Raw genomic sequence first — 26983 nt, forward strand, 5'->3', positions numbered from 1 at the left:
TCTGCATGCCTCCGTGTTTCTGACGACGTTGGCAGCTGCATACCTCCGTGTTTCTGACGACGTCGGTAGCTGAGTATTAGTCGTCGCCTCTCTAGGCTCGTGCATACCTCGGTGTTTCTGACGACCTCGGTAGCGTGAGTTTGCCCTTTCCAGGGTCTGCGGTTTGCCCTCCCCAAGGTTGCATACCTCCGTGCTTCTGGTCACTTTGGTAGCGTGAGTTTGCCCTCTCCAGGGTCTGCGGTTTGCCCTCCCCAAGGTTGCATACCTCCGTGCTTCTGTTCACTTTGGTAGCGTGAGTTTGCCCTCTCCAAGGATTTGTGATGATTTTGTCTCCACAGTCCACGATGCTGCTTCGACGGTTGTTTTTGATTTTGGTGCCGCTGAGGGCTGGATAACGCAGGGATCCGTCTAGTGGATGTGCAGTTACTCATAGGTTCTTGTGTCCCAACTTTCCATTGCGTAGTTGGTGCCCACTGGGGAAATTCTGATTCCTTGGGGATGCAGACACAAAGATGCTCTTTCTGAGGTGGGCGATGCCTTATGATTGGCTGACGTCATTTCGACGTTGGTGGAGTATCCCGGTTATCCTTATTCGGGTGACTTTTTTGATTTTCTGGTTTTGTTGCCTCTGCGTAGGCTGTTATCCGCTGGGGGATTCTGTCGTATTGATCTTGATTGGCCTCTTCTGTTAGGCGGATTATCTTGACGTTCGGTGTTTGGCTGAATACCGAATTCCGCTTGGGGAATGGTTATTGATCTTTCCGGATTTTCTCTTTTTGAAGGAGTGCCTCTGAGTAGGCGAAGGGGGATTGAGGATCTTATGTATCCCAGAGTATTATTTAGAAAGCCTCTTCAGGCTTAGTTTCACTCGTCGCTCGAGTTGGAAAGCTATCTTCCACTGAGGAAGTCTAAGTCCTTTGACTCGGATATTTTGTTTGGATGATCATGCTTCCATTGGGGAATCTTGCTGATCTTGCTCTGATAGCTTTCACTGGGAATTCGGCCCAAGTGTGCAAGCTGAGATGTCTCTGGGGAGTATTATTTCGGCAAGCCTCTCCAGGCTCAGTTATTCTGTACGATTGTTGGATTTTCTGAATTTTTGCCTTTTTTGTCGATTTCGCCTTTTTTCGGCTTTTTCTGTACAGAAATTAAAGTGCTAAAGAACTTTGAACTCGAAAGTGGAAAATTTCATTAATCAAACGGAATGAAATTTGTACAATGATGATAAAAAGAGTGGGGCACAGCCCGATCAATCAAAATAAACAAAAAGCAGGAAAACACAGCAAATGGCCGGTCTTCATTCCTCTGCCGGCGGATCTTGTGGAGGGTGGAAGCGACGATGCAGCCAGACTGACAGGTTGTCAAAATCCTGTCTCAGGGCGTCAATGCTGTGCTGCGCAGTGTCGAATCGGGCGTCGATGCTCTGCTGCAACGCGTCGAAACGAGCATCAAAGTAGGCCCTGTCTTGCTGCGAGGTGTCGGCCTCTATCTGCGGGTCCCCTTCACCCGGGAGCTCGATGTTCTCGAAAAGCTCACTGAAGGTGTCGCGGGTGGTCGCACGTACATATTGCCTCCCTGCCTTAGCAATGATCTTCATATTGAGCAGGGTGGCAGCATTGATAGGCTTGGGCGCCAACTCCCCCGCATCTACGCCATCAGGGCACCCCCAAGTCTCGGCGAGTCGTGAAAGGAGCGTAGAGACCAAAATGTATCCTCGCCGAGCGTCGCTGCCCTCTCTTGCCCCCAGATTCTTTATATGTTCGAGAAAAAAGAATCCGGGGTTGGCCTTCTGCCCGGTGGCCATGCAGTAAAGAGCTAGCAGATCCTGCCGCGTTACTGACTCCAGACTCTTCAGTCTGGCGTGGATGGAGCCGGTGATCAGCTTGTGGCAAATCCGGAGCGCAGTCGGGAGCCGGGTACCCTTTACTCCAGCGTGATAATCCATCTGACCCGTGACCTCTCTCCACATCTCGGTCGGGGTCAGATTATCAGGGCACTCACAGACGGCGTCCCGATATTCCAACTGATCGGCTCGCCGAAAGAAACCAGCCTGGACGTTGAATTCATCCAATGTCAGGGAGCGGTATCCTCCCTTCATCCAAAAGTCTACAGAGTAGACCGTTGCGCCGTAGCTGTTCGTCGACTCTGTGACACCGACGGTAGCCAGAAATTCCTTTGTCGCGGTCGGATAGATCTTAGGGTGGGGATCAAGGAGGAACCCCCATCCTATGGCATCGATGTAGCCTCTGACCTCATCTTCCCATTCCATTGCCCGAAGGATGCTGAAGTCGAGCACCCTCGACGGCTGGAAGACGAATGACTCGAGGAAATCCAACTTCTCTTGGTGTCGCGCGGTCATTTCAAGTTGCGCAGGGACCCTCTGCCTCTTCCTTGAAGACTCGACCATTTTTTCGGAATCGGAGGGATCTCAAACACACTCACAGATAAAGTATGCAGAGGAATGAAGATGTTGTGATGAATGAGAGGAGGAGGGACGTATTTATAGAAAAAATTAGGTCAGTGCGGCCCGTATTGAATTCAGTACGGCCGTACTAACCTTACTGTTATTGTACAAAAGAATGGGCCAATACGGGCCGTATTGAAATCAATACGCCCGTATTGGTGTGGACGTTATGGCCAATACGGCCGTATTCATTTCAGTACGCCAGTATTGAGTTGAAAATTTGTTCGTAACCCTAATTTTAGTACGGGCGTACTGAACATGGTACGGGCGCATTTTTATTTTTATTTTTATTTTTTTTTGGAAATAAACAGAAAATAAGTGATCTTCCAGTACACCTATCATCTGTATGCATGTATGCGGTAGGATGCACCTAATTCTATTTGATTTATTTTTCAAAAGAATTAACCGATGCGTTCTTTGCTTGGATTTTGCCATTCCTCTAGACGGGCTGTGCGCTGCCGATTTCTGTAACCGAGGAATGATGCGTGTTATATCGAGATTGGTGTCATCAACCCAGTGATCCTTCCCTTCCTTTGGAAGACGTATCAACCCTCCTATTGACCACTATATCTCCATGTTTCCACTAGATTATTCTAAAATCGTTTGGGACAAGAGAAAAGAAAGGAAAGATATTTTTGTTCAAAAGTTTGTGTTTTAGAGGGGATTATTATTGTTTTGAAAACGGTTTTTGTAAGAATGGCTGGCCAAGGTAGGCTCATGTGTTTAGGCTTGTTTGATTAAACACTTATGAAGTTAAGAAAGTCTTGTTATTGACGTTGTGATTCGACAACTTAGATAGCTTCCCTTGAACCTTTCTTTTTGAATTCAGCTCATGGTACAATCATGGATTTCTTTTGCTTTTTTTTATTGTCCTTATTTTTGCCTAAAACACCCCTTTGTGGCGTCTCAGCGGACCTTTGTTTCATTTTTGCAACCCTAATTTTTGCCTAGGTCACCCTTTTGTGGGATTCCTAGCGGGTTCTTTGCTCTTATTTTTGCGCAGCCCCCTTTTTGGGTTTCCTGTCGAGCTTTTTTTGTTTTTAGGATTTTGTCCTTAAAAGATTTCTTTTTTATCCATGATGGCACTTATCGAGGCCAAGGAAAGGTGCTCCAAGTTGTCGCACACACTTCCACATAAAAATGATGTGGGTTTATTGTTATTAAGACGATTTTAACCTCATTCATGCTTATTCAAACAGGGTTAAAAATAATGTGGTCTAGAAATTTATTGCAAGCAAGAAAAGAAGCAATAAGAACTAATAAAGAACGATTTTATTATAATTCTAGCGGAAACATGTGCCCTATCGAGGCTCGGGGGTCGGGCTGTCCCCGAGGAGTGATCTCTAACAGTCATCAGGTCTATACATCCCTATCGGAAGAAGAAGAGCACTTGATGACGACGACCGGCCTTGACACTTGTGAACCGACCTTCCTAAAGATCTGGCTTAAAGAACGTCGAGAAGGATCTTGGTTCCTTTTCGTCCTTTGATCTTTATTAGGGTTGTATCCTAACCCTTGTTTCCCCGGATTATCCTTAATAATGGGTAGCTCGGGAATTCCTTGGGAATCCTTGCCAAGTCCTTGTCCAGGCAAGTATCCGTTCTTGGTGAGCATGTAGGCTACCTTCTTCATTTCTCGGGGAAACGTTTCGACATTGGCAATCTCCAATGCTTGGAAGGCGGTCTCTAGAGCTTCCTCTGCTGCATCCACGTAAGGTATGGCAGATGGCTTGCTGATGAGTATGTCATCTTCGGCTTGTACGGTCACCAGCTTGTCACCCACTATGAATTTGACTTTCTGGTGGAGCGTAGAGGGAACAACTTTCGCATCATGAATCCAAGGTCGACCGAGGAGACAGCTGTACGCGGGAGTAATGTCCATCACTTGAAATTCGACATTAAAGATGGTGGGTCCAATTTGGATTGGAAGATTGATTTCTCCCACCACTTCTCTTTTAGAACCGTCGAAAGCTCGGACGATCATGTTGCTCGGGCGCATTTGGATTCCCTTGATTGCCACTTGATCAAACGTTCTTTTTGGCATCACATTCAAGGAAGATCCATTATCCACCAAGACTTTAGCGATGTGATATTCCTTGCACTTTACAGAGATGTGCAAGGGCTTGTTGTGATTCGGTCCCTCAACGGAGATTTCTTCATCGGTGAAAGTGAGGTGATCATTAGCCGTGATGTGAGTAACAATCCCCTCAAACTTGTCTTGGGAGATAGTGTGCGACACGTACGCCTCGTTCAAGACTTTCAACAGAGCTTGCCGATGCGGTTCGGAGCTTAGGATCAACGACAACAGAGTAATCTTTGCTGGCGTCCTATGAAGTTGATCCACGATGGAGTACTCACTCTGTCGGATATATTTTAACAGCTCGTCAGTCTCCTCCTTGGATTCTTTATTTTCCTCGATTTTCTCTTTTTCTTTTTCCTTTCCTTTATTCTTGGGAGCTTTATCATGAAGATCTTCGGGAGTGTAGATCCTGCCACTCCTAGTCATGCCCCCAAGTCCAGCGATGTTAGAGATATCGCTGTCGGCAGAAGAATGGATGTCGTATATCCATGGGACATTCTTATTCGATTCGTAGGGAAAAGGTCTTGGAGCAGTGATCTTCAACGGTGTCGGACCTTCCCCTTTATTCGTCTTGATTACCAACAACGGAGTTGATGTGCGTTCGCTTGGCGCGGTTGTTGGCTTACACTTAATAACAAACGACGTGCGATCCATTCTGAACATACGCATCGATTAATCCTTTCTTTTTATTAATGTTATTAATGAATTACTAGGAGAGATGTATGCAAATGAATGACTATGAAATGCAAAGGCAATTGAAAGATTTCATAGATCTCAAAAATTCGATTTATTAATCAAAGAAAGTGTACAACTCATTATACAATGCTTCGAAGCAAATTTTTACAAAATGAGAAAAGCCGATAGAAACCCACAGGCGGGTTCATGTTTCTTCTCCATTCAACTTCGGCTTCCTCTACATGACGGGCCATTGCTTCGGCTTGCGTATGGACCGCTTGGCTCATATTATCACTAATCTTTTGAGCGTCCTTCGCCTTTTGAATATAGTAGTTGATCATGGCTTGCAGCTCATTAAGCTCGTCTTCGACTCGATCCTTCTCCTCTCGGAGCTTAGCCATATGTGCTAATCCTTCCCTTTCCTTCTTGCGAAAATCGGAAAGGCTTGCGGTTTGTTGTTGAGCAATTTCCCGCCATTGCTGTGCATCGGATCGAGTCAAGAGTAGATCATCTTGCATATCCTTGATCAACTGTGCCTGTCTTGTGTACTCGGCTTCAAGGCGTGCTATCTTTGCGTTGACATCTCGGAGTTGACTACTCGGTTCGACCTTTGGCATTTTGGATGCCCGAATAGCTTTCTCATTAAGGTTAGCACACTCGTCCTTGAGTCGCTCTATCTCATGGTCTTTTTTCTTGCACTGCCTTTGTAGACCGTCAATGGCGAAACTGGATTCTTCGCTTTTCTCCTCAAGAACTCTCATCTGAGCTCCCATGATTTCCAGCTTCTTGGTCAAGGCATCGACTTGTTCTTGCAGCAACCTCCTCGTAACTGCGGTTGCGCAAGAGGTGGATGGTTGGGGCACTCCCCTCTCGCTCCTCCAAGTCTCGTAGTCGGTGGAGACGGATACCCGAGGCTTTCCAAGCTCTCGATCTCCCTCGTAGATTGGTCTCTCCCACGCTCTAACGACAGCGTGCATGTCCCTTTGATGCTCGGAATCAAAGGAGAAACACAATCCTCCAAGCTCCTCTTTAGTAGGAACAATCTGAGTCCTCATAAGTTGCCTCATAGCCAATCTAGGTGAATAAGCTATGCAACCTCTGAGGCCCATCAAAGGTACGCTTGGGTAACTGCCGCATCTCATCAATACGTTGCTCGGACGGAACCAAGGACAAACCCATGTGAAGTGCTCAATGCTCCACTGTTCCATCTCTTCCTTCCATTCGGAAGCATAACGGCGGCATACGGGGTTCTTCGAAAAGCTCCTCAACGGATCGGGCAAAGTCCCCATGTGACTAGAGGCGTAGAAGTGTGTGATGCTCCACACATATAACAAGGAGGTGCAGCATCGGATAATCTTCTCTTGCTTCTGCTGAGATATGTTGACAGAAAGCAAGGTGTCGGCAAGAATGGCAGGCACGGGACTCTTCATGTGCACGTCCCATGTGAAGAAAGCATCCATAGCGGCATGGTCCACTGTGTTAGCGTGAAAGGGGAATAGGACTGTCCCAAACACGGCTAATGCTAGAGTCTTGTTGAAAGTTAACCAATCTCCCTCACCAGGTAAGGAAGAAAGGTGATCCTCAATCATAGCGAGCTTCCAACCTTTGATACTGCCGTTCCCCACTAAGGCAGATGATCGTGATGGTAGTTTGACTTGAGTAGCGACCCTCTCCACGGCCACATAATTACCATGAAAAACATAGACCCCTGCTGATTTGGGCCATCGCAGCATGAGCTCGTACTCCTCGAGAGTAGGAACTAAGTCAAACTGGGGGAACTCGAAGCAATGCAGATCGAGACTCCAAAAGTGAACCAATGCTCTCAGAAAGGCCGGATCCACACATATCTTCATCAAATCGAGGACTCGTCCATATGATTTCTCGAACTCAACACGAGCCTCATGTGGCATCAAAGAACAGAGGTGGTCCAACCTCTCGGCACAGTATAACAAGAAGTCCACTTTCTTCAACTGCCCTTGCACTCCCCTAGATCCCTCCATGATCTTCGATAAGAATACATGATATGAGATGATGGCGTTGAATATGCATGCATTGTGTTTATTCAACTAAGCATTATCATGTTTTCAGGATGCTCCTAAGATGATGCATGCATATTCAACGCCATCATCTCATATCATGCATTCTTATCGAAGATCATGGAGGGATCTAGAGGAGTGCAAGGGCAGTTGAAGAAAGTGGACTTCTTGTTATACTGTGCCGAGAGGTTGGACCACCTCTGTTCTTTGATGCCACATGAGGCTCGTGTTGAGTTCGAGAAATCATATGGACGAGTCCTCGATTTGATGAAGATATGTGTGGATCCGGCCTTTCTGAGAGCATTGGTTCACTTTTAGAGTCTCGATTTGCATTGCTTCGAGTTCCTCCAGTTTGACTTAGTTCCTACTCTCGAGGAGTACGAGCTCATGCTGCGATGGCCCAAATCAGTAGGGGTCTATGTTTTTCATGGTAATTATGTGGCCGTGGAGAGGGTCGCTACTCAAGTCAAACTACCATCACGATCATCTGCCTTAGTGGGGAACGGCAGTATCAAAGGTTGGAAGCTCGCTATGATTGAGGATCACCTTTCTTCCTTAGCTGGTGAGGGAGATTGGTTAGCTTTCAACAAGACTCTAGCATTAGCCGTGTTTGGGACAGTCCTATTCCCCTTTCACGCTAACACAGTGGACCATGCCGCTATGGATGCTTTCTTCGCATGGGACGTGCACATGAAGAGTCCCGTGCCTGCCATTCTTGCCGACACCTTGCTTTCTGTCAACATATCTCAGCAGAAGCAAGGGAAGATTATCCGATGCTGCACCTCCTTGTTATATGTGTGGAGCATCACACACTTCTACACCTCTAGTCACATGGGGACTTTGCCCGATCCGTTGAGGAGCTTTTCGAAGATCCCCGTATGTCGCCGTTATGCTTCCGAATGGAAGGAAGAGATGGAACAGTGGAGCATTGAGCACTTCACATGGGTTTGTCCTTGGTTCCGTCCGAGCAACGTATTGATGAGATGGGGCAGTTACCCAAGCGTACCTTTGATGGGCCTCAGAGGTTGCATAGCTTATTCACCTAGATTGGCTATGAGGCAACTTATGAGGACTCAGATTGTTCCTACTAAAGAGGAGCTTGGAGGATTGTGTTTCTCCTTTGATTCCGAGCATCAAAGGGACATGCACGCTGTCGTTAGAGCGTGGGAGAGACCAATCTACGAGGGAGATCGAGAGCTTGGAAAGCCTCGGGTATCCGTCTCCACCGACTACGAGACTTGGAGGAGCGAGAGGGGAGTGCCCCAACCATCCACCTCTTGCGCAACCGCAGTTACGAGGAGGTTGCTGCAAGAACAAGTCGATGCCTTGACCAAGAAGCTGGAAATCATGGGAGCTCAGATGAGAGTTCTTGAGGAGAAAAGCGAAGAATCCAGTTTCGCCATTGACGGTCTACAAAGGCAGTGCAAGAAAAAAGACAATGAGATAGAGCGGCTCAAGGACGAGTGTGCTAACCTTAATGAGAAGGCTATTCGGGCATCCAAAATGCCAAAGGTCGAACCGAGTAGTCAACTCCGAGATGTCAACGCAAAGATAGCACGCCTTGAAGCCGAGTACACAAGGCAGGCACAGTTGATCAAGGATATGCAAGATGATCTACTCTTGCCTCGATCCGATGCACAGCAATGGCGGGAAGTTGCTCAACAACAAACCGCAAGCCTTTCCGATTTTCGCAAGAAGGAAAGGGAAGGATTAGCACATATGGCTAAGCTCCGAGAGGAGAAAGATCGAGTCGAAGACGAGCTTAATGAGCTGCAAGCCATGATCAACTATTATATTCAAAAGGCGAAGGACGCTCAAAAGATTAGTGATAATATGAGCCAAGCGGTCCATACGCAAGCCGAAGCAATGGCTCGTCATGTAGAGGAAGCCGAAGTTGAATGGAGAAGAAACATGAACCCGCCTGTGGGTTTCTATCGGCTTTTCTCATTTTGTAAAAATTTGCTTCGAAGCATTGTATAATGAGTTGTACACTTTCTTTGATTAATAAATCGAATTTTTGAGATCTATGAAATCTTTCAATTGCCTTTGCATTTCATAGTCATTCATTTGCATACATCTCTCCTAGTAATTCATTAATAACATTAATAAAAAGAAAGGATTAATCGATGCGTATGTTCAGAATGGATCGCACGCCGTTTGTTATTAAGTGTAAGCCAACAACCGCGCCAAGCGAACGCACATCAACTCTGTTGTTGGTAATCAAGACGAATGAAGGGGAAGGTCCGACACCGTTGAAGATCACTGTTCCAAGACCTTTTCCCTACGAATCGAATAAGGCTGTGCCATGGATATACGACATCCATTCTTCTGCCGACAGCGATATCTCTAACATCGCTGGACTTGGGGGCATGACTAGGAGTGGCAGGATCTACACTCCCGAAGATCTTCATGATAAAGCTCCCAAGAATAAAGGAAAGGAAAAAGAAAAAGAGAAAATCGAGGAAATTAAAGAATCCGAGGAGGAGACTGACGAGCTGTTAAAATATATCCGACAGAGCGAGTACTCCATCGTGGATCAACTTCATAGGACGCCAGCAAAGATTACTCTGTTGTCGTTGATCCTAAGCTCCGAACCGTATCAGCAAGCTCTGTTGAAAGTCTTGAACGAGGCGTACGTGTCGCACACTATCTCCCAAGACAAGTTTGAGGGGATTGTTAGTCACATCACGGCTAATGATCACCTCACTTTCACCGATGAAGAAATCCCCGTTGAGGGACCGAATCACAACAAGCCCTTGCACATCTCTGCAAAGTGCAAGGAATAACACATCGCTAAAGTCTTGGTGGATAATGGATCTTCCTTGAATGTGATGCCAAAAAGAACGTTTGATCAAGTGGCAATCAAGGGAATCCAAATGCGCCCGAGCAACATGATCGTCCGAGCTTTCGACGGTTCTAAAAGAGAAGTGGTGGGAGAAATCAATCTTCCAATCCAAATTGGACCCACCATCTTTAATGTCGAATTTCAAGTGATGGACATTACTCCCGCGTACAGCTGTCTCCTCGGTCGACCTTGGATTCATGATGCGAAAGCTGTTCCCTCTACGCTCCACCAGAAAGTCAAATTCATAGTGGGTGACAAGCTGGTGACCGTACAAGCCGAAGATGACATACTCATCAGCAAGCCATCTGCCATACCTTACGTGGATGCAGCAGAGGAAGCTCTAGAGACCGCCTTCCAAGCATTGGAGATTGCCAATGTCGAAACGTTTCCCCGAGAAATGAAGAAGGTAGCCTACATGCTCACCAAGAACGGATACTTGCCTGGACAAGGACTTGGCAAGGATTCCCAAGGAATTCCCGAGCTACCCATTATTAAGGATAATCCGGGGAAACAAGGGTTAGGATACAACCCTAATAAAGATCAAAGGACGAAGAGGAACCAAGATCCTTCTCGACGTTCTTTAAGCCAGATCTTTAGGAAGGTCGGTTCACAAGTGTCAAGGCCGGTCGTCGTCATCAAGTGCTCTTCTTCTTCCGATAGGGATGTATAGACCTGATGACTGTTAGAGATCACTCCTCGGGGACAGCCCGACCCCCGAGCCTCGATAGGGCACATGTTTCCGCTAGAATTATAATAAAATCGTTCTTTATTAGTTCTTATTGCTTCTTTTCTTGCTTGCAATAAATTTCTAGACCACATTATTTTTAACCCTGTTTGAATAAGCATGAATGAGGTTAAAATCGTCTTAATAACAATAAACCCGCATCATTTTTATGTGGAAGTGTGTGTGACAACTTGGAGCACCTTTCCTTGGCTTCGATAAGTGCCATCATGGATAAAAAAGAAATCCTTTAAGGACAAAATCCTAAAAACAAAAAAAGCTCGACAGGAAACCCAAAAAGGGGGCTGCGCAAAAATAAGAGCAAAGAACCCGCTAGGAATCCCACAAAAGAGTGATCTAGGCAAAAATTAGGGTTGCAAAAATGAAACAAAGGTCCGCTGAGACGCCACAAATGGGTGTTTTAGGCAAAAATAAGGACAATAAAAAAAAGCAAAAGAAATCCATGATGGTACCATGAGCTGAATTCAAAAAGAAAGGTTCAAGGGAAGCTATCTAAGTTGTCGAATCACAACGTCAATAACAAGACTTTCTTAACTTCATAAGTGTTTAATCAAACAAGCCTAAACACATGAGCCTACCTTGGCCAGCCATTCTTACAAAAACCGTTTTCAAAACAATAATAATCCCCTCTAAAACACAAACTTTTGAACAAAAATATCTTTCCTTTCTTTTCTCTTGTCCCAAACGATTTTAGAATAATTTAGTGGAAACATGGAGATATAGTGGTCAATAGGAGGGTTGATACGTCTTCTAAAGGAAGGGAAGGATCACTGGGTTGATGACACCAATCTCGATATAACACACATCATTCCTCGGTTACAGAAATCGGCAGCGCACAGCCCGTCTAGAGGAATGGCAAAATCCAAGCAAAGAAACGCATCGGTTAATTCTTTTGAAAAATAAATCAAATAGAATTAGGTGCATCCTACCGCATACATGCATACAGATGATAGATGTACTGGAAGATCACTTATTCTCTGTTTATTTCCAAAAAAAAAAAAAAAAAAAAAAAGCTCCCGTACCATGTTCAGTACGCCCGTACTAAAATTAGGGTTACGAACAAATTTTCAACTCAATACGGGCGTACTGAAATGAATACGGCCGTATTGGCCATAACGTCCACACCAATACGGGCGTATTGATTTCATTAAGGCCCGTATTGGCCCATTCTTTTGTACATCAACAGTAAGGTCAGTACGGTCGTACTGAATTCAATACGGCCGTACTGACCTAATTTTTTCTATAAATACGTCCCTCCTCCTCTCATTCATCACAACATCTTCATTTCTCTGCATACTTTATCTGTGAGTGTGTTTGAGATCCCTCCGATTCCGAAAAAATGGCCGAGTCTTCAAGGAAGAGGCAGAGGGTCCCTGCGCAACTTGAAATGACCGCGCGGCACTAAGAGAGGTTGGATTTCCTCGAGTCATTCGTCTTCCAGCCGTCGAGGGTGCTCGACTTCAGCATCCTTCGGGCAATGGAATGGGAAGATGAGGTCAGAGGCTACATCGATGCCATAGGATGGGGGTTTCTCCGTGATCCCCACCCTAAGATCTATCCGACCGCGACAAAGGAATTTCTGGCTACTGTTGGTGTCACAGAGTCGACGAACAGCTACGACGCAACGGTCTACTCTGTAGACTTTTGGATGAAGGGAGGATACCGTTCCCTGACACTGGATGAATTCAACGTCTAGGCTGGTTTCTTTCGGCGAGCCGATCAGTTGGAATATCGGGACGCCGTCTGTGAGTGCCCTGATAATCTGACCCCGACCGAGATGTGGAGAGAGGTCACGGGTCAGATGGATTATCACGCTGGAGTAAAGGGTACCCGACTCCCGACTGCGCTCCGGATTTGCCACAAGCTGATCACCGGCTCCATCCACGCCAGACTGAAGAGTCCAGAGTCAGTAACGCGGCAGGATCTGCTAGCTCTTTACTGCATGGCCACCGGGCAGAAGGCCAACCCCGGATTCTTTTTTCTCGAACATATAAAGAATCTGGGGGCAAGAGAGGGCAGCGACGCTCGGTGAGGATACATTTTGGTCTCTACGCTCCTTTCACGACTCGCTGAGACTTGGGGGTGCCCTGATGGCGTAGATGCGAGGAAGTTGGCGCCCAAGCCTATCAATGCTGCCACCCTGCTCAATATGAAGATCATTGCTAAGGCAGGGAGGCAATATGTACGTGCGACCACCCGCGACACCTTCAGTGAGCTTTTCGAGAACATCGAGCTCCCGGGTGAAGGGGACCCGCAGACAGAGGCCGACACCTCGCAGCAAGACAGGGCCTACTTTGATGCTCGTTTTGACGCGTTGCAGCAGAGCATCGACGCCCGATTCGACACTGCGCAGCACAGCATTGACGCCCTGAGACAGGATTTTGACAACCTGACAGTCTGGCTGCATCGTCGCTTCCCAGACCCTCCGCAGGATCCGCCGGCAGAGGAATGAAGACCGACCATTTGCTGTGTTTTCCTGCTTTTTGTTTATTTTGATTGATCGGGCTGTGCCCCACTCTTTTTATCATCATTGTACAAATTTCATTCCGTTTGATTAATGAAATTTTCCACTTTCGAGTTCAAAGTTCTTTAGCACTTTAATTTCTGTACAGAAAAAGCCGAAAAAAGCCGAAATCGACAAAAAAGGCAAAAATTCAGAAAATCCAACAATCGTACATAATAACTGAGCCTGGAGAGGCTTGCCGAAATAATACTCCCCAGAGACATCTCAGCTTGCACACTTGGGCCGAATTCCCAGTGAAAGCTATCAGAGCAAGATCAGCAAGATTCCCCAATGGAAGCATGATCATCCAAACAAAATATCCGAGTCAAAGGACTTAGACTTCCTCAGTGGAAGATAGCTTTCCAACTCGAGCGACGAGTGAAACTAAGCCTGAAGAGGCTTTCTAAATAATACTCTGGGATACATAAGATCCTCAATCCCCCTTCGCCTACTCAGAGGCACTCCTTCAAAAAGAGAAAATCTGGAAAGATCAATAACCATTCCCCAAGCGGAATTCGGTATTCAGCCAAACACCGAACGTCAAGATAATCCGCCTAACAGAAGAGGCCAATCAAGATCAATACGACAGAATCCCCCAGCGGATAACAGCCTACGCAGAGGCAACAAAACCAGAAAATCAAAAAAGTCACCCGAATAAGGATAACCGGGATACTCCACCAACGTCGAAATGACGTCAGCCAATCATAAGGCATCGCCCACCTCAGAAAGAGCATCTTTGTGTCTGCATCCCCAAGGAATCAGAATTTCCCCAGTGGGCACCAACTACGCAATGGAAAGTTGGGACACAAGAACCTATGAGTAACTGCACATCCACTAGACGGATCCCTGCGTTATCCAGCCCTCAGCGGCACCAAAATCAAAAACAACCGTCGAAGCAGCATCGTGGACTGTGGAGACAAAATCATCACAAATCCCTGGAGAGGGCAAACTCACGCTACCAAAGTGAACAGAAGCACGGAGGTATGCAACCTTGGGGAGGGCAAACCGCAGACCCTGGAGAGGGCAAACTCACGCTACCAAAGTGACCAGAAGCACGGAGGTATGCAACCTTGGGGAGGGCAAACCGCAGACCCTGGAGAGGGCAAACTCACGCTACCGAGGTCGTCAGAAACACCGAGGTATGCACGAGCCTAGAGAGGCGACGACTAATACTCAGCTACCGACGTCGTCAGAAACACGGAGGTATGCAGCTGCCAACGTCGTCAGAAACACGGAGGCATGCAGACCCTGGAGAGGGCAAACTCACGCTACCGAGGTCGTCAGAAACACCGAGGTATGCACGAGCCTGGAGAGGCGACGACTAATACTCACCCTGGAGAGGGCAAACTCAACCTAGAGAGGCTACTCAACAATTTTCCCACCTGAAGACACTACAAGTCGGAAGGATGGCTTACTCCCCGGACAATTGGGTCAACTCCTTTACTTGTCAACCGGTACACCAAAAAAGTCGTTCGACTAAGTAAAAGGGGGGCAGCTGTAGACCCCTAAAATTGTCCGGGTCGGAAATAAGATTCAAAGACTCTCGACGACCGAAGGAAAGTCAGCCGGAAGGACTCCTGGAAGACCCTAGGATGATTCTTTGTAGGTCTAGAAGTCTTAGAGTAGCTTAGAATAATGGTGTGTGAGTATTGGAGCTCAATACGCCCTCCTAGAGGTTCAGTACGACCGTACTGAGTCATTTGAACTACAATACGGCCATAATGAAATCAATACGGCCGTACTGAAGTTTTTGAACTTTAGTACGGCCGTACTGAATTCAGTACGCCCGTACTGTAGTTCAAAAACTCAGTACGGGCCGTATTGACTCCTTAGGCCGTACTGCGCCTCAATCCTATAAATAGGACGTCATTGGCTCGTCCTTCCACACATTTGGAGCATTTCTCCACCCTCTTGCTGAGTATTCTTGGGTTTTTGAGCTATTCTCTGCCCTAGAAATCTCTCCGAGAGCTGATCCGACTAAGTTCTTGAGTTCACGAGCCTTTAGCTTGAGACTCGAACAAGTCGAAGGGAAATCTCTTTGATTTCCATAGTTAATATTTATTTTTAGGGAAAGGAGCAAGCGAACGTGTAGTGGGAAGGAGCGCCAAAAAGCCTCCTAACTCCTTTTTGAATATATAAAAAAGCCCACTTCGAAGGTTTCTTTCCAAATCCTTTCTTTTACCGCTTTCATTTATCGCTTTTTGATTGTTGCATTGCACGTTTAAAACTTTCATCATGTAGATAGTTTACTTATAATCGTTCTAATAAATAGGGGTAGTTTAGTAATTTTACGCTATTATTTATGAAATAATCTGTCATAGGGAACCCGAAAGGAGCGTTGTGGGGTGCTAACACCTTCCCCACACGTAATCGACTCCCTTACCCAAACTCTGGTTGTAATGGCCAAAGTTGATTTGCGAAAATCAATTGCCTTATGTCTTTTTCCAATGTTTTGAGTAAAACATTGGTGGCGACTCCAAGAACCCCTTTTTGCGAAAACCACTAATCCATGGAGGGTCCCGTTTGGGATTAATACGGATTGGTGAGAATTATTTAACAAAATTGTTAGTTCGATGAGGTCTCAATTTGAGAATAAGTCGTTCTAACAATCCATCATTTTTCAAAACTAAAAAGAGTCCAACCATCGTCGCGAATGCCAATGTCCGTTTCGGCGGGTGGCGACAATCAATAGAAGAAAACTATTGCAACTACCCCCATATTCAAGGACATAAGCTTTTAACAAGTCCTCTATGGATTGGATGGTTCTCTAGGTTTGACCATTTGTTTGACGGTGATAGGTTGAACTTAATCAAAGCTTAGTACCCAAGACTTTATGCAAACTCTCTCAGAATCTAAAGGTGAATCTAGGGTTTCTATTAGAAACAATGACAAAAGAAACCCCATGCAATCTCACAATCTCTTGAATGTACAACTTGGTTAACATCTCCAAAGGTTATCTAATATTGATAGGGATAAAGTGAGCAAACTTAGTCAGTCTATCCACTATAACCAAATGGAATCTAGGTTCTTTGCGATTTTAGGTAACCCAACCACAAAGTTTTTGGAGATGCTATCCCACTTCCACATAGATATATGTTTAAGGTTGTAACTTTCCTAAATTCTTTTGGTGTTCTACCTTAGATGTTTAACACAAATAGGCATACATAAACTTTTCTACCTCTCCCTTCATCCATCCTAGGCCACCAAAACATCCTTTTAAGGTCTTGGTACATCTTAGTGGCTCCAAGGTGGATACTAAAGCTACTTTTATGACCTTCCTTAAGGATCATCTTCTTAACCTCAAGTATACAAGATACACGCAACCTATCCTTAAGCCTTAATACTCCATCTACACCTACTCTAGACTCACTCTCTTTTCCTTGGTTCAATTTCTCTACCTGACTTAAAAGAAAAAAATCTATTTTCTAGTCCTCTCTAATCTCTTCTATTAGGCTATTGGTCATTTTCAAGGTTCCTAATCTAATACTCCTAGGGGTCAACTCACAAGCCAAACCAAGGTCTCTAAAATCCTCCAACAAGCCAAGCTCCTAACCATCAAGGTAGACACCTAAAGGAATCCTAACCATCAAGGTAGACACCTAAAGGAATTTCCTACTCAAGGAATCAGCCACCACATTGACCTTACTAGGATAGTATCTAAGCTCAAAGTTGTAGTCCTTAAGGAACTCTAACTATCTCCTCTATCTCATATATTAGGTTCTTTCTAGTAAAAAAGGTACTTAAGGCTATCATGATCACCAAAACACTTCAAACCTAGAAAAATACAAGTAATGGCTCCACAACTTCGAAACAAACACTACTATAACTAACTCTAGGTCATGGTTACACTATTACATTTTAATTCTTTAGCAAAATTTTATTTCTTACATTTGTTAAAATGTTACTATATATTGAATAAGTATGTCATTTTGCAACATTTTTTTTTTAAAATGTTACTATAGATAGAGTAATATTTTTTTATTTCAATATTATTCTTTTTAATTATTTTCAAAATCAGTATCTCATATTGAGTAAAAAAATGTCACATAGCTTATTTTGCAACATTTTTTTTGAAAAATGTTAATAAAAATAAGTAACATTTTTTTTATCTCAACATTATTCTTTCTAATTGTTTCTAAAATCTAAGTCTCACATTGAGTAAAAAAAATATATTTGTCTCATATTTAATTTTTATCCATAATTAAAGTTCCAAATCGAATAAAGGAATGACTCATAAAGAATACATATAATCATATAGTTATACTTAAGATAAATGAACTTTGATATCTAATATCTAATTAATTAGTGATGACTAATTAAGAATGTCTTCAATCCTCTCTTAAAGAACTCTTAGAAGATTAGGAGACATAAATAAAATAGTAATTGATAGCAATATCTAAATTAAAAATAATAATTATTTTATAAAGTTAACAAAAACTTAGCAACATCATTAAAATGTTACAAAAATATAACTTTAGTAACATTTGAAAAATGTTGCCTAATTATATAAAAATGTTATTAAAAGTCTTTAGCAACATGGATTATATACTACATTTAGTAATATGTTACAAAAGCAAATTAGCAATATTTATACATAATTAGGTAACATTTTTCAAATGTTACTAAAAACTGTGTTATAGTGGTAGGGTAATGTTGTTCATGTGGGTTTTCAATTGCCTAGACACATAATCCACTACCTTCCCCTTTTACATAAGCACTCCTCCTGAACTCATCTTAGAGACATCATAGTACCCTACAAGAGTCTCACCAGGGTTAGATATACTACAAGAAATTTCAAAATTACAGATGACCAAAATTCGTGGGTAACACTTTGTTTTTGAAAGATTACAGACAGGTAGTAATTTGTTGATAAATTGCTCGTATGAAATATTTACCAACAGATTTTCAACCGTTGGTAACTTTTTGACGACTTTACCGACGGATACATCCGTGGGTATTGTTGATAATATATTTAAAAAATCATTTTGAAATTGTGTTAAATAACACCCTTATTTAGTGAAACACCTCTAAGCTTTGACCTTTTAGTGACTCCACTCCACGACACTTCATGCAACTCCTGGTTGGTCAGAACCCTTCACCGATCAGAACCCTCCTTGGGTGGCCCTTTCTGAGATATCCATTTACTTTTAGGATCAAAGGTTGACCCCACAAATCAACGTTGTTAAGTAAGATGAAGAAAATCCCAACAAGGTTTTGAACATGACAAATATAATACATATTGTTATTTCTAACATGTGTGTTAGTGTTTCAGATAAATACAAGAACAGGCAAAACTAAGAAACAAAGTACGTACTATGGTCAAACCAAATGAAGCCTAGTTGAGCTATACAAAGTATCAGACGATAATAAATCAAGCATCAAGACTAAGTCTGATCGAAAGCCAGATGAAAATATAGCAAATACAATACAAGGCGCACTACTAGTCGAAGTCTTGAAGCATCAGACGAAAGGCCAAAACAAGTGTCAAACAAGGCTAAATCAAGAACAAGATAAAAGTTGGTTAAGTACCGGATGAAGTCCGTACAAATATCAGATGAAGCCTAATGGTCAACTAATCAAAAGTCAACAAAAGTATCAAACGATGGATATCACAAAATGAAGAAACATTCCAGACGGAACTTAGGTACTCCATCTTCACAATTGACCAGACGAAAGTAAAATTCAAACCAGACGAAAGGAAAAGTCGAAGTCTATTTCTGAGACGAAGACTGATGTTCCAGACGCAAATGAAGAATAAAGAATATTGAAAAGCGTTTGAAGTCCACTATTCACAACAAGAGATATCATATATCGTCTAGACTCATAGAAGAACACAAAAAGTCATCAAAAGTATGAGAAGAAATAAGAAAAATAAACAAGCGCGAATCCACAAGTCAAAGTTGCGTGCGTCAAAGATAGTACAGCTACTTCTCAGAGAAAGACAACGCCTTTACAGCTACAATGTCAGAGAAAGTACAAAAATACTTAGATCATGTTTGAATTCAGACATAAAAGTGAACAATCTATACAAAAGACTTCATGTAACACAGATTCGGAAAGTAAACATTTAATGCAAGATCAAATGCATTAAATGCAAGATCTATATGCCCATTAAAGAACTGCTATATGCACCAACGGGAAGCTCTGCGCCAACAAACACTTTGAAATTCATACAACGGTCATATTTATCCCAAGGCTATAAATATCAAGACCAAACAAGAAAAAGAGAGAAAAGGAGAGAAGTAACGAGTAAAGTGAATGTTAAAGCAAACCTTCATCTTGTTGAGTGTCTTTTATGTATGATTTACACTCAACTTTTGGTACACTTTTTGGTATTTGTAGATATTTATATATGTTATTTTGCCCCTAAATTGGAAGAATCAAAGTATACTAAAAGGGTAGAAGAGTAGTAGCCAAATTTTAATGTTTTCCCTCCATTTTTTTGTAGGAAAATTGAGAAGACAGATTTTCACATCCATAGTTGTGGTTTTGGAGCTATAGTTGTGGAAATCTGGGGAGAAATTTTGAAGGCCAGAAACTTGTAGCTATAGTTGTGGTTCTGCAGTTATAGCTGTGGAAATCTGGAATGCTCATTTTTGGTTCCAGAGACTTGAAACTAAAGCTGCAGGTCCAAAGTTTGAGCGTTGAGGCTTGGGAGAAAGCTCAAAAATAGACTTGATTTGGTCTAGGAATAAACTCAAAAATTGAACTGAATCTTGCACATAATCACTTATTGTTCTAGGAATAGACTTGATTTGGTTAGTCACATTGTTTAAGTCATTGTTCTTAATGCGAAGTGTTAAACTCAAAACATAGAGGAATCATGTTTTGAGCTAAATGACTTTAGGATTCAACCTTGAGGAATCTTGTTGGATTACTTAATGAACGTGGAAATAATGGAATTAGAATCGCATTTATTTTAAGAAGATCTACGAGTTAGTAGTTACATCCAACCAATCCTCAAGGAGTTTAGCCACACATGGCCATTACAAGATCTAAGAAGTAAAAGAAGAGATTACAAAGTTGGAGATGAAAACAAGGGGTTGGGCTTCGTTCCCAAATGACCCAGCTACCCAAGTAGTAGTTCCTCCTCTGGTTCTCTCTTCAAGTCCTCCTTACTCTGTTTTTCTCCTTAATTTCGTGATCCCTTGTTTCTTCATTTTTCCCCTTTTATATGAGCTTCAAAACAGGGCCAAAAAGTGACTTTTACTCCCATGGCTGCAGCTGTAGATCCACGGCTATGGCTGTGGAGAGTCCTTCAGGGTGAAGAAACCTCCAAGGCTGCAGCTGTGGTTTCACAGCTATAGCTGTGGCAACTCCTTCAATCTTAAGAAACCGCCAACGCTCAAGCGGTGAAGCCTACAGCTATGGCTGTGGGTCTCTGGAGTTTTTGCTGGGTCCTGGGTGCTTCCATGGCTTTAACTGTGATTCCACAGCTTTAGCTTCAACTCTCTAGAGCTTCAAAGTGCATTTCAGATTTCCACAGCTATAGCTGTAGATCCACAGCTATAGCTTCAACTTTCTGGACCTCTATATCCTTCCTAGACTTCCACAGCTCGAGCTCCAGATCCACAGCTATGGTTGTGGATCTCTGCCTAGCCAAAAATCCTGCAAAAAATGAGAAAATTCCTTAAGATTGCTACTACTCCTTTACTCTTATAGTATAACTTAATTCTTTAAATTAAAGGGGTGAAATAACATATATATTATCTACAATTACCCAAAAAGAGTACCAAATGTTGAGTGCGAAACAAGCCTAAAAGACACTCAACAACTACCCTAACTTAATCTCTTGTTGGTCCCCAACAAGATACCAATCAAAACCAAAAAGGTTCCTACTATGAAATTTCTTCTATATCAACAATAGGTAAACACTCAATCAATTTACCATCAAAAACCATTTTCTACTCACTGAGGTGCCCGCAAAACCAATCATGCTTAACCAAAAAGAATGCAAGATAAATCATAACACAAACATTATAAACCAATAATTGAACATACTCTCATAAGAATGACTCTCCAGGGTGAGTGTTTCTCTCAATTTCAATCATCATTTCTATGAACATAAGCATTGATATCATCTCTTCAGTACTACTCTTTGAGAGAAAATTAGGGATCACAAGGACTTTTTGAGGGTTCTACCGAGGCTTGGTTAACAAGGGAATGCGGTTTTTCAGATTAACAAGGTTTAAACTTAAGAGAGTAAAATGAAAATGACCAAAAAATTCCACCTTGTTCAATCTAAATATTCAACTCCAACCAAATCTCTCAGCCCAAATTCTTTCTCTAATTACACACCCTCATTCCTTAAGATTCTTTGCCTAGATTTCAAGAGGCCTCTCTCCTTTTAAGACTATTTGTACAAGTGCTTGCTTATTTTACTTTTGATTTGATTTTTTTTTTTATTTTTTTGATTTTTGTTTTGTTTTGTTTTGTTTTGTTTTTTTTTTATTTTTTTTTATTTTTTTGATTTTTTTTTGAGATTTGAATACATGATAATGGTAGAATGAAACTAACAAGCACACTTAATTTTGAGCAGAGAAAAATGATGGAGGGGTGACTCTTCCCTTCAACTTTGCATTAACTTAATTTCACTACTTTCTCTCAACTTGGCAATTCTTACCAACTACCCCAACTTAATCCCTAATTCATTTTCATTTACTCTCAAGAGTTTGGTCAGGGTGATGAGTTGGTATTTGGGAAAGGTTTAAGGTGATTTGAAGGTTAAGGCTCAAACAGGTTTTAAAGGAGGGATTCAATTATGGCTGGCTGTTTGGCTCTATGCTTAAAAAGATTTCAGTTATTTACAATGGAATGCCTTGATCCTGTCCAAAACTTTCTCACAAGAACAATCATTCAAGACTCAACCAATGCAAACACATATATTATGATGATGGTTCTCAAAAGTGGAAATATATATGATATATGCACTGTTTAATCACTCTCACTCACCAGCTTGGCTAAATGTTCAATTACTGATCATTCATGCCATGCTAATCAAATAACTCACAACTTCATGATCAAGCAAATTGGATGAGTACAATCTCAAAGCAAGTCTCAAAACAACCCATTTCAAGGTGAATCAAAAGATGTGTTTTCACTTTTTGTTGATCTAAAAGCCATCTCATTTACTACCTCCCAAGAATGATTTTCAATTTTTCCCAAAAAATATCTATATATATATATAATTATATATATCTATTTACATTTTTTTTATATTCATACTACTGCTCTCAGAGTAACTAAGGTGCAAACTCCAAACAAAATAATTAGTATCCCAAATTCAAACATTAGTAATTGCACCACCAAGTATAACATTCAACCAAAACACCAGAAGTTTAAGCATCTAACCCAAAACAAGAAAATCACCAAACAGTTAAAACGATTAACAGAAATTTAAATGACTGAAATTTAAATTGACAGAAATTTAAAATTGCATGAATTTAAAGTAAAACTCTGGTTCCTCAGAAAATGGGCTCAGAAAGTGGGTGAGAGCGACCCTTCATCCTCAAATCCTTTTTCATTGTCCTCTCCTCCATCAATTCCTTCTTCTTCAGCTTCAGCATCAGACCTCTGTCCTTGTTCACCTACATGAGGCTGCTCAGGCTCACCACCTCCTCCTGAAAAGACAGGACTGTCCCCAGGCCAAAGAATAGCGTCTTGAAATTGCTTCGGTGTAGGCCAAGGATATAAGCTTCCACCGGTATTGGCCTGATGTAAAGTGTAGTTGTAAAAATAGGAGTGCAAAGCCAATTGCCCTCGATGATTAGCGGCTTATTGAAGTTGCACATGGCAAAGATGAGCCATTTCCAATTGGTGCTGCTCCTCCATGTGCTGAAAGTGTTGCACCATACAAGCCTGCATGGTAGAAAAATCGAAAGGACCAGTTGGCGGAACTGGAGGTGAGGTAACTGGTGGTGGAGATTGGGAATGGGTAGGTGGTGGGTGTGATCTGCGAGAAGCCCGAGGAAACTCTCGTGGGTTATAACAACGAGCATTGACAAACACATGATCTATCTTCCTCTTAATTGGGACCAACGGCTGAGGAATCACCACTCCTTTAGCTTTACATAAGCCTGTAATCAATCCAGGGAAAGCTAAGGGTCTGACAGCACCAGACTTAGAAGGTTTAGAGAGGACAATAGCATGAATTTCATTTGATATTAAGGTAGCTATGTCCACATCCTTCTGTAGCAATATACAAAAATCAACTTTGCCCTGGAAATGGTAATGTCAGAAGTGTGTGTGAGTGGGATGACATTGCTGTAGAGGACGGCCTGCCATAAATGCACAAGTGATTTCAAATCGGTCCGAAGAGTGTGGGTGGGTTGGTTCTTCGTGCCTATTTGATATTGGCTACCTGGAAGGCTCAAAGTCTCAAGCACCAAATTAGACATCTCCTCATTCATTGCGGTCTTCATGAGCTTCCTATGGTCATCTTCTTCTGGGATGCTGTACTCAGTTTGCAAGAATGTGTTGATGGCCTCTGGATCATAAGAAATGGTTTTACCTCTCACCCACGAGATTCTATCCTTGGAATCAGGTCGTACAGGGAAGGCATTAGCATAGAACTCTCGAATGATGATTTCATTGTATTTGTCTTCTGGCTCGCCAATCTTGGTCCAATTCCTCCTTCTATAGTCATTCGTGAAATCTATTAAAGGAAGCACTTCAATCACCGGACGCTCAACTATAATTTGACGGCTTTCCAAATCCAAAAATCTCTGTTGCTTGTATTTGGTGCGAAATCGGCTTGGAAGGAAAGTGAAATTTCTTGGTGGCTGAGGTGAGGATGGTGCTTCTTCGTCCTCAGAGGGTGATACTGATGGGGTTGGGGAGGAAGTAGCCACTTTCTTTCTTTTTTTATCAGCTGGATATCATGAGTGGCTCTAGAGCTTCTGCCTGAACCTCCTCCTCTTGAACAAACCATCTGAAAAGTAATATTATCACCCCCAAATTTCCAATCAAGTTAGACCATGATGACTGTGGGGCTGATTTTGGAACACATGGCTCTCAATGTTTTCAAGGGCTTGTGTTCCAAAATCAGCCCCATAGTCATCATGGTCTAACTTGATTGGAAATTTGGGGGTGATAATATTACTTTTCAGATGGTTTGTTCAAGAGGGGGAGGTTCAGGCAGAAGCTCTAGAGCCACTCATGATATCCCAGCTGATAAAAAAAGAAAGAAAGTGGCTACTTCCTCCCCAACCCCATCAGTATCACCCTCTAAGGACGAAGAAGCACCATCCTCACCTCAGCCACCAAGAAATTTCACTTTCCTTCCAAGCCGATTTCGCACCAAATACAAGCAACAGAGATTTTTGGATTTGGAAAGTCGTCAAATTATAGCTGAGCGTCCGGTGATTGAAGTGCTTCCTTTAATAGATTTCACGAATGAATATAGAAGGAGGAATTGTACCAAGATTGGCGAGCCAGAAGACAAATACAATGAAATCATCATTCGAGAGTTCTATGCTAATGCCTTCCCTGTACGACCTGATTCCAAGGATAGAATCTCGTGGGTGAGAGGTAAAACCATTTCTTATGATCCATAGGCCATCAACACATTCTTGCAAACTGAGTACACCATCCCGGAAGAAGATGACTATAGGAAGCTCATGAAGACCGAATGAATGAGATGTCTAATTTGGTGCTTGAGACTCTGAGCCTTCCAGGTAGCCAATATCAAACAAGCATGAAGAACCAACCCACCCACATTCTTCGAGCTGATTTGAAATCACTTGTGCGTTTATGGCAGGCCGTCCTCTACAGTAATGTCATCCCACTCACACACACTTCTAACAATACCATTTTCAAGGCAAAGTTGATTTTTTGTATATTGCTATAGAAGGATGTGGACATAGCTACCTTAATATCAAATGAAATTCATGCTATTGTCCTCTCTAAACCTTCTAAGTCTGGTGCTGTCAGACCCTTAGCTTTCCCTGGATTGAGTATAGACTTATGTAAAGCTAAAGGAGTGGTGATTCCTCAGCCGTTGGTCCCAATTAAGAGGAAGATAGATCATGTGTTTGTCAATGCTCGCAGCTATAACCCACGAGAGTTTCCTCGGGCATCTCGCAGATCACACCCACCACCTACCCATTCCCAATCTCCACCACCAGTTACCTCACCTCCAGTTCCGCCAACTAGTCCTTTCGATTTTTCTACCATGCAGGCTTGTATGGTGCAACACTTTCAGCACATGGAGGAGCAGTACCAATTGGAAATGACGCATCTTTGCCATGTGCAACTTCAACAAGCCGCTAATCATCGAGGGCAATTGGCTTTGCACTCCTATTTTTACAACTACACTTTACATCAGGCCAATACCGGTGGAAGCTTATATCCTTAGCCCACACCGGAGCAATTTCAAGATGCTATTCTTTGGCCTGGGGACAGTCCTGTCTTTTCAGGAAGAGGTGGTGAGCCTGAGCAGCCTCATGTAGGTGAACAAGGACAGAGGTCTGATGCTGGAGTTGAAGAAGAAGGAATTGACGGAGGAGAGGACAATGAAGAAGGATTTGAGGATGAAGGGTCACTGTCACCCACTTTCTGAGCCCATTTTCTGAGGAACCAGAGTTTTACTTTAAATTCATGCAATTTTAAATTTCTGTCAATTTAAATTTCAGTCATTTAAATTTCTGTTAATCGTTTTAACTGTTTGGTGATTTTCTTGTTTTGGGTTAGATGCTTAAACTTCTGGTGTTTTGGTTGAATGTTATACTTGGTGGTGCAATTGCTAATGTTTGAATTTGGGATACTAATTATTTTGTTTGGAGTTTGCACCTTAGTTACTCTGAGAGCAGTAGTGTGAATAAAAAAAAATAAAAATAAAAATAAAAAATGTAAATAGAGATATATAATTATATATATAGATATTTTTTGGGAAAAATTGAAAATCATTCTTGGGAGGTAGTAAAGGAGATGGCTTTTAGATCAACAAAAAGTGAAAACACATCTTTTGATTCACCTTGAAATGGGTTGTTTTGAGACTTGCTTTGAGGTTGTACTCATCCAATTTGCTTGATCATGAAGTTGTGAGTTATTTGATTAGCATGGCATGAAAGATCAGTAATTGAACATTTAGCCAAGCTGGTGAGTGAGAGTGACTAAACAGTGCATATATCATATATATTTCCACTTTTGAGAGCCATCATCATGGTATATGTGTTTGCATTGGTTGAGTCTTGAATGATTGTTCTTGTGAGAAAGTTTTGGACAAGATCAAGGCATTCCACTATAAATAACTAAAATCTTTTTAAGCCTAGAGCCAAACAGCCAGCCATAATCGAATCCCTTCCTTGAAGCCTGTTTGAGCCTTAGCCTTCCTTCAACCTTAAGCCCATGCCAAATACCAACTCTTCACCCTAACCAAACTCTTGAGAGTAAATGAAAATGAAGTGGAGATTAAGTTGGGGTAGTTGGTAAAAATTGCCTAGTTGAAAGGAAGTGGAGAAATTAAGCTAATGCAAAGTTGAAGGGAAGAGTCACCCCTCCATCATTTTCACTGCTCAAATTTAATTGTGCTTGCTAGTTTCATTTTATCATTATCATACTCAAAAAAAAATCAAAAAAAGAAATAAAAAAAATACAAAAAAAATAAAAAAATCAAATCAAAAGAAAAATAAACAAGCAC

The 26983-nt window shown here is 42.5% G+C and overlaps 1 protein-coding gene across 1 annotated transcript; it reads left to right on the forward strand.

The window, feature by feature from the left end:
• The first annotated feature begins 6226 nt into the window (after positions 1-6226).
• LOC145958464 (uncharacterized) lies at positions 6227-24328 on the forward strand. The gene is made up of 2 exons (XM_083075968.1): positions 6227-19641; positions 19793-24328. The coding sequence occupies exon 1, from the start codon at positions 7642-7644 to the stop codon at positions 9232-9234; it is 1593 nt and encodes a 530-aa protein (XP_082932094.1). The 5' UTR covers positions 6227-7641; the 3' UTR covers positions 9235-19641; positions 19793-24328.
• Positions 24329-26983: the final 2655 nt, after the last annotated feature.

Source organism: Cajanus cajan, chromosome 1 (assembly GCF_000230855.2).
Source record: "Cajanus cajan strain Asha chromosome 1, NIPB_CcT2T_4, whole genome shotgun sequence".
NCBI lineage: Eukaryota > Viridiplantae > Streptophyta > Magnoliopsida > Fabales > Fabaceae > Cajanus > Cajanus cajan.

Bases quoted from the DNA above. Each gene is read 5' to 3' on its own strand.
- LOC145958464 (XM_083075968.1), top strand. From the start codon at position 7,642: ATGCTGCGATGGCCCAAATCAGTAGGGGTCTATGTTTTTCATGGTAAT.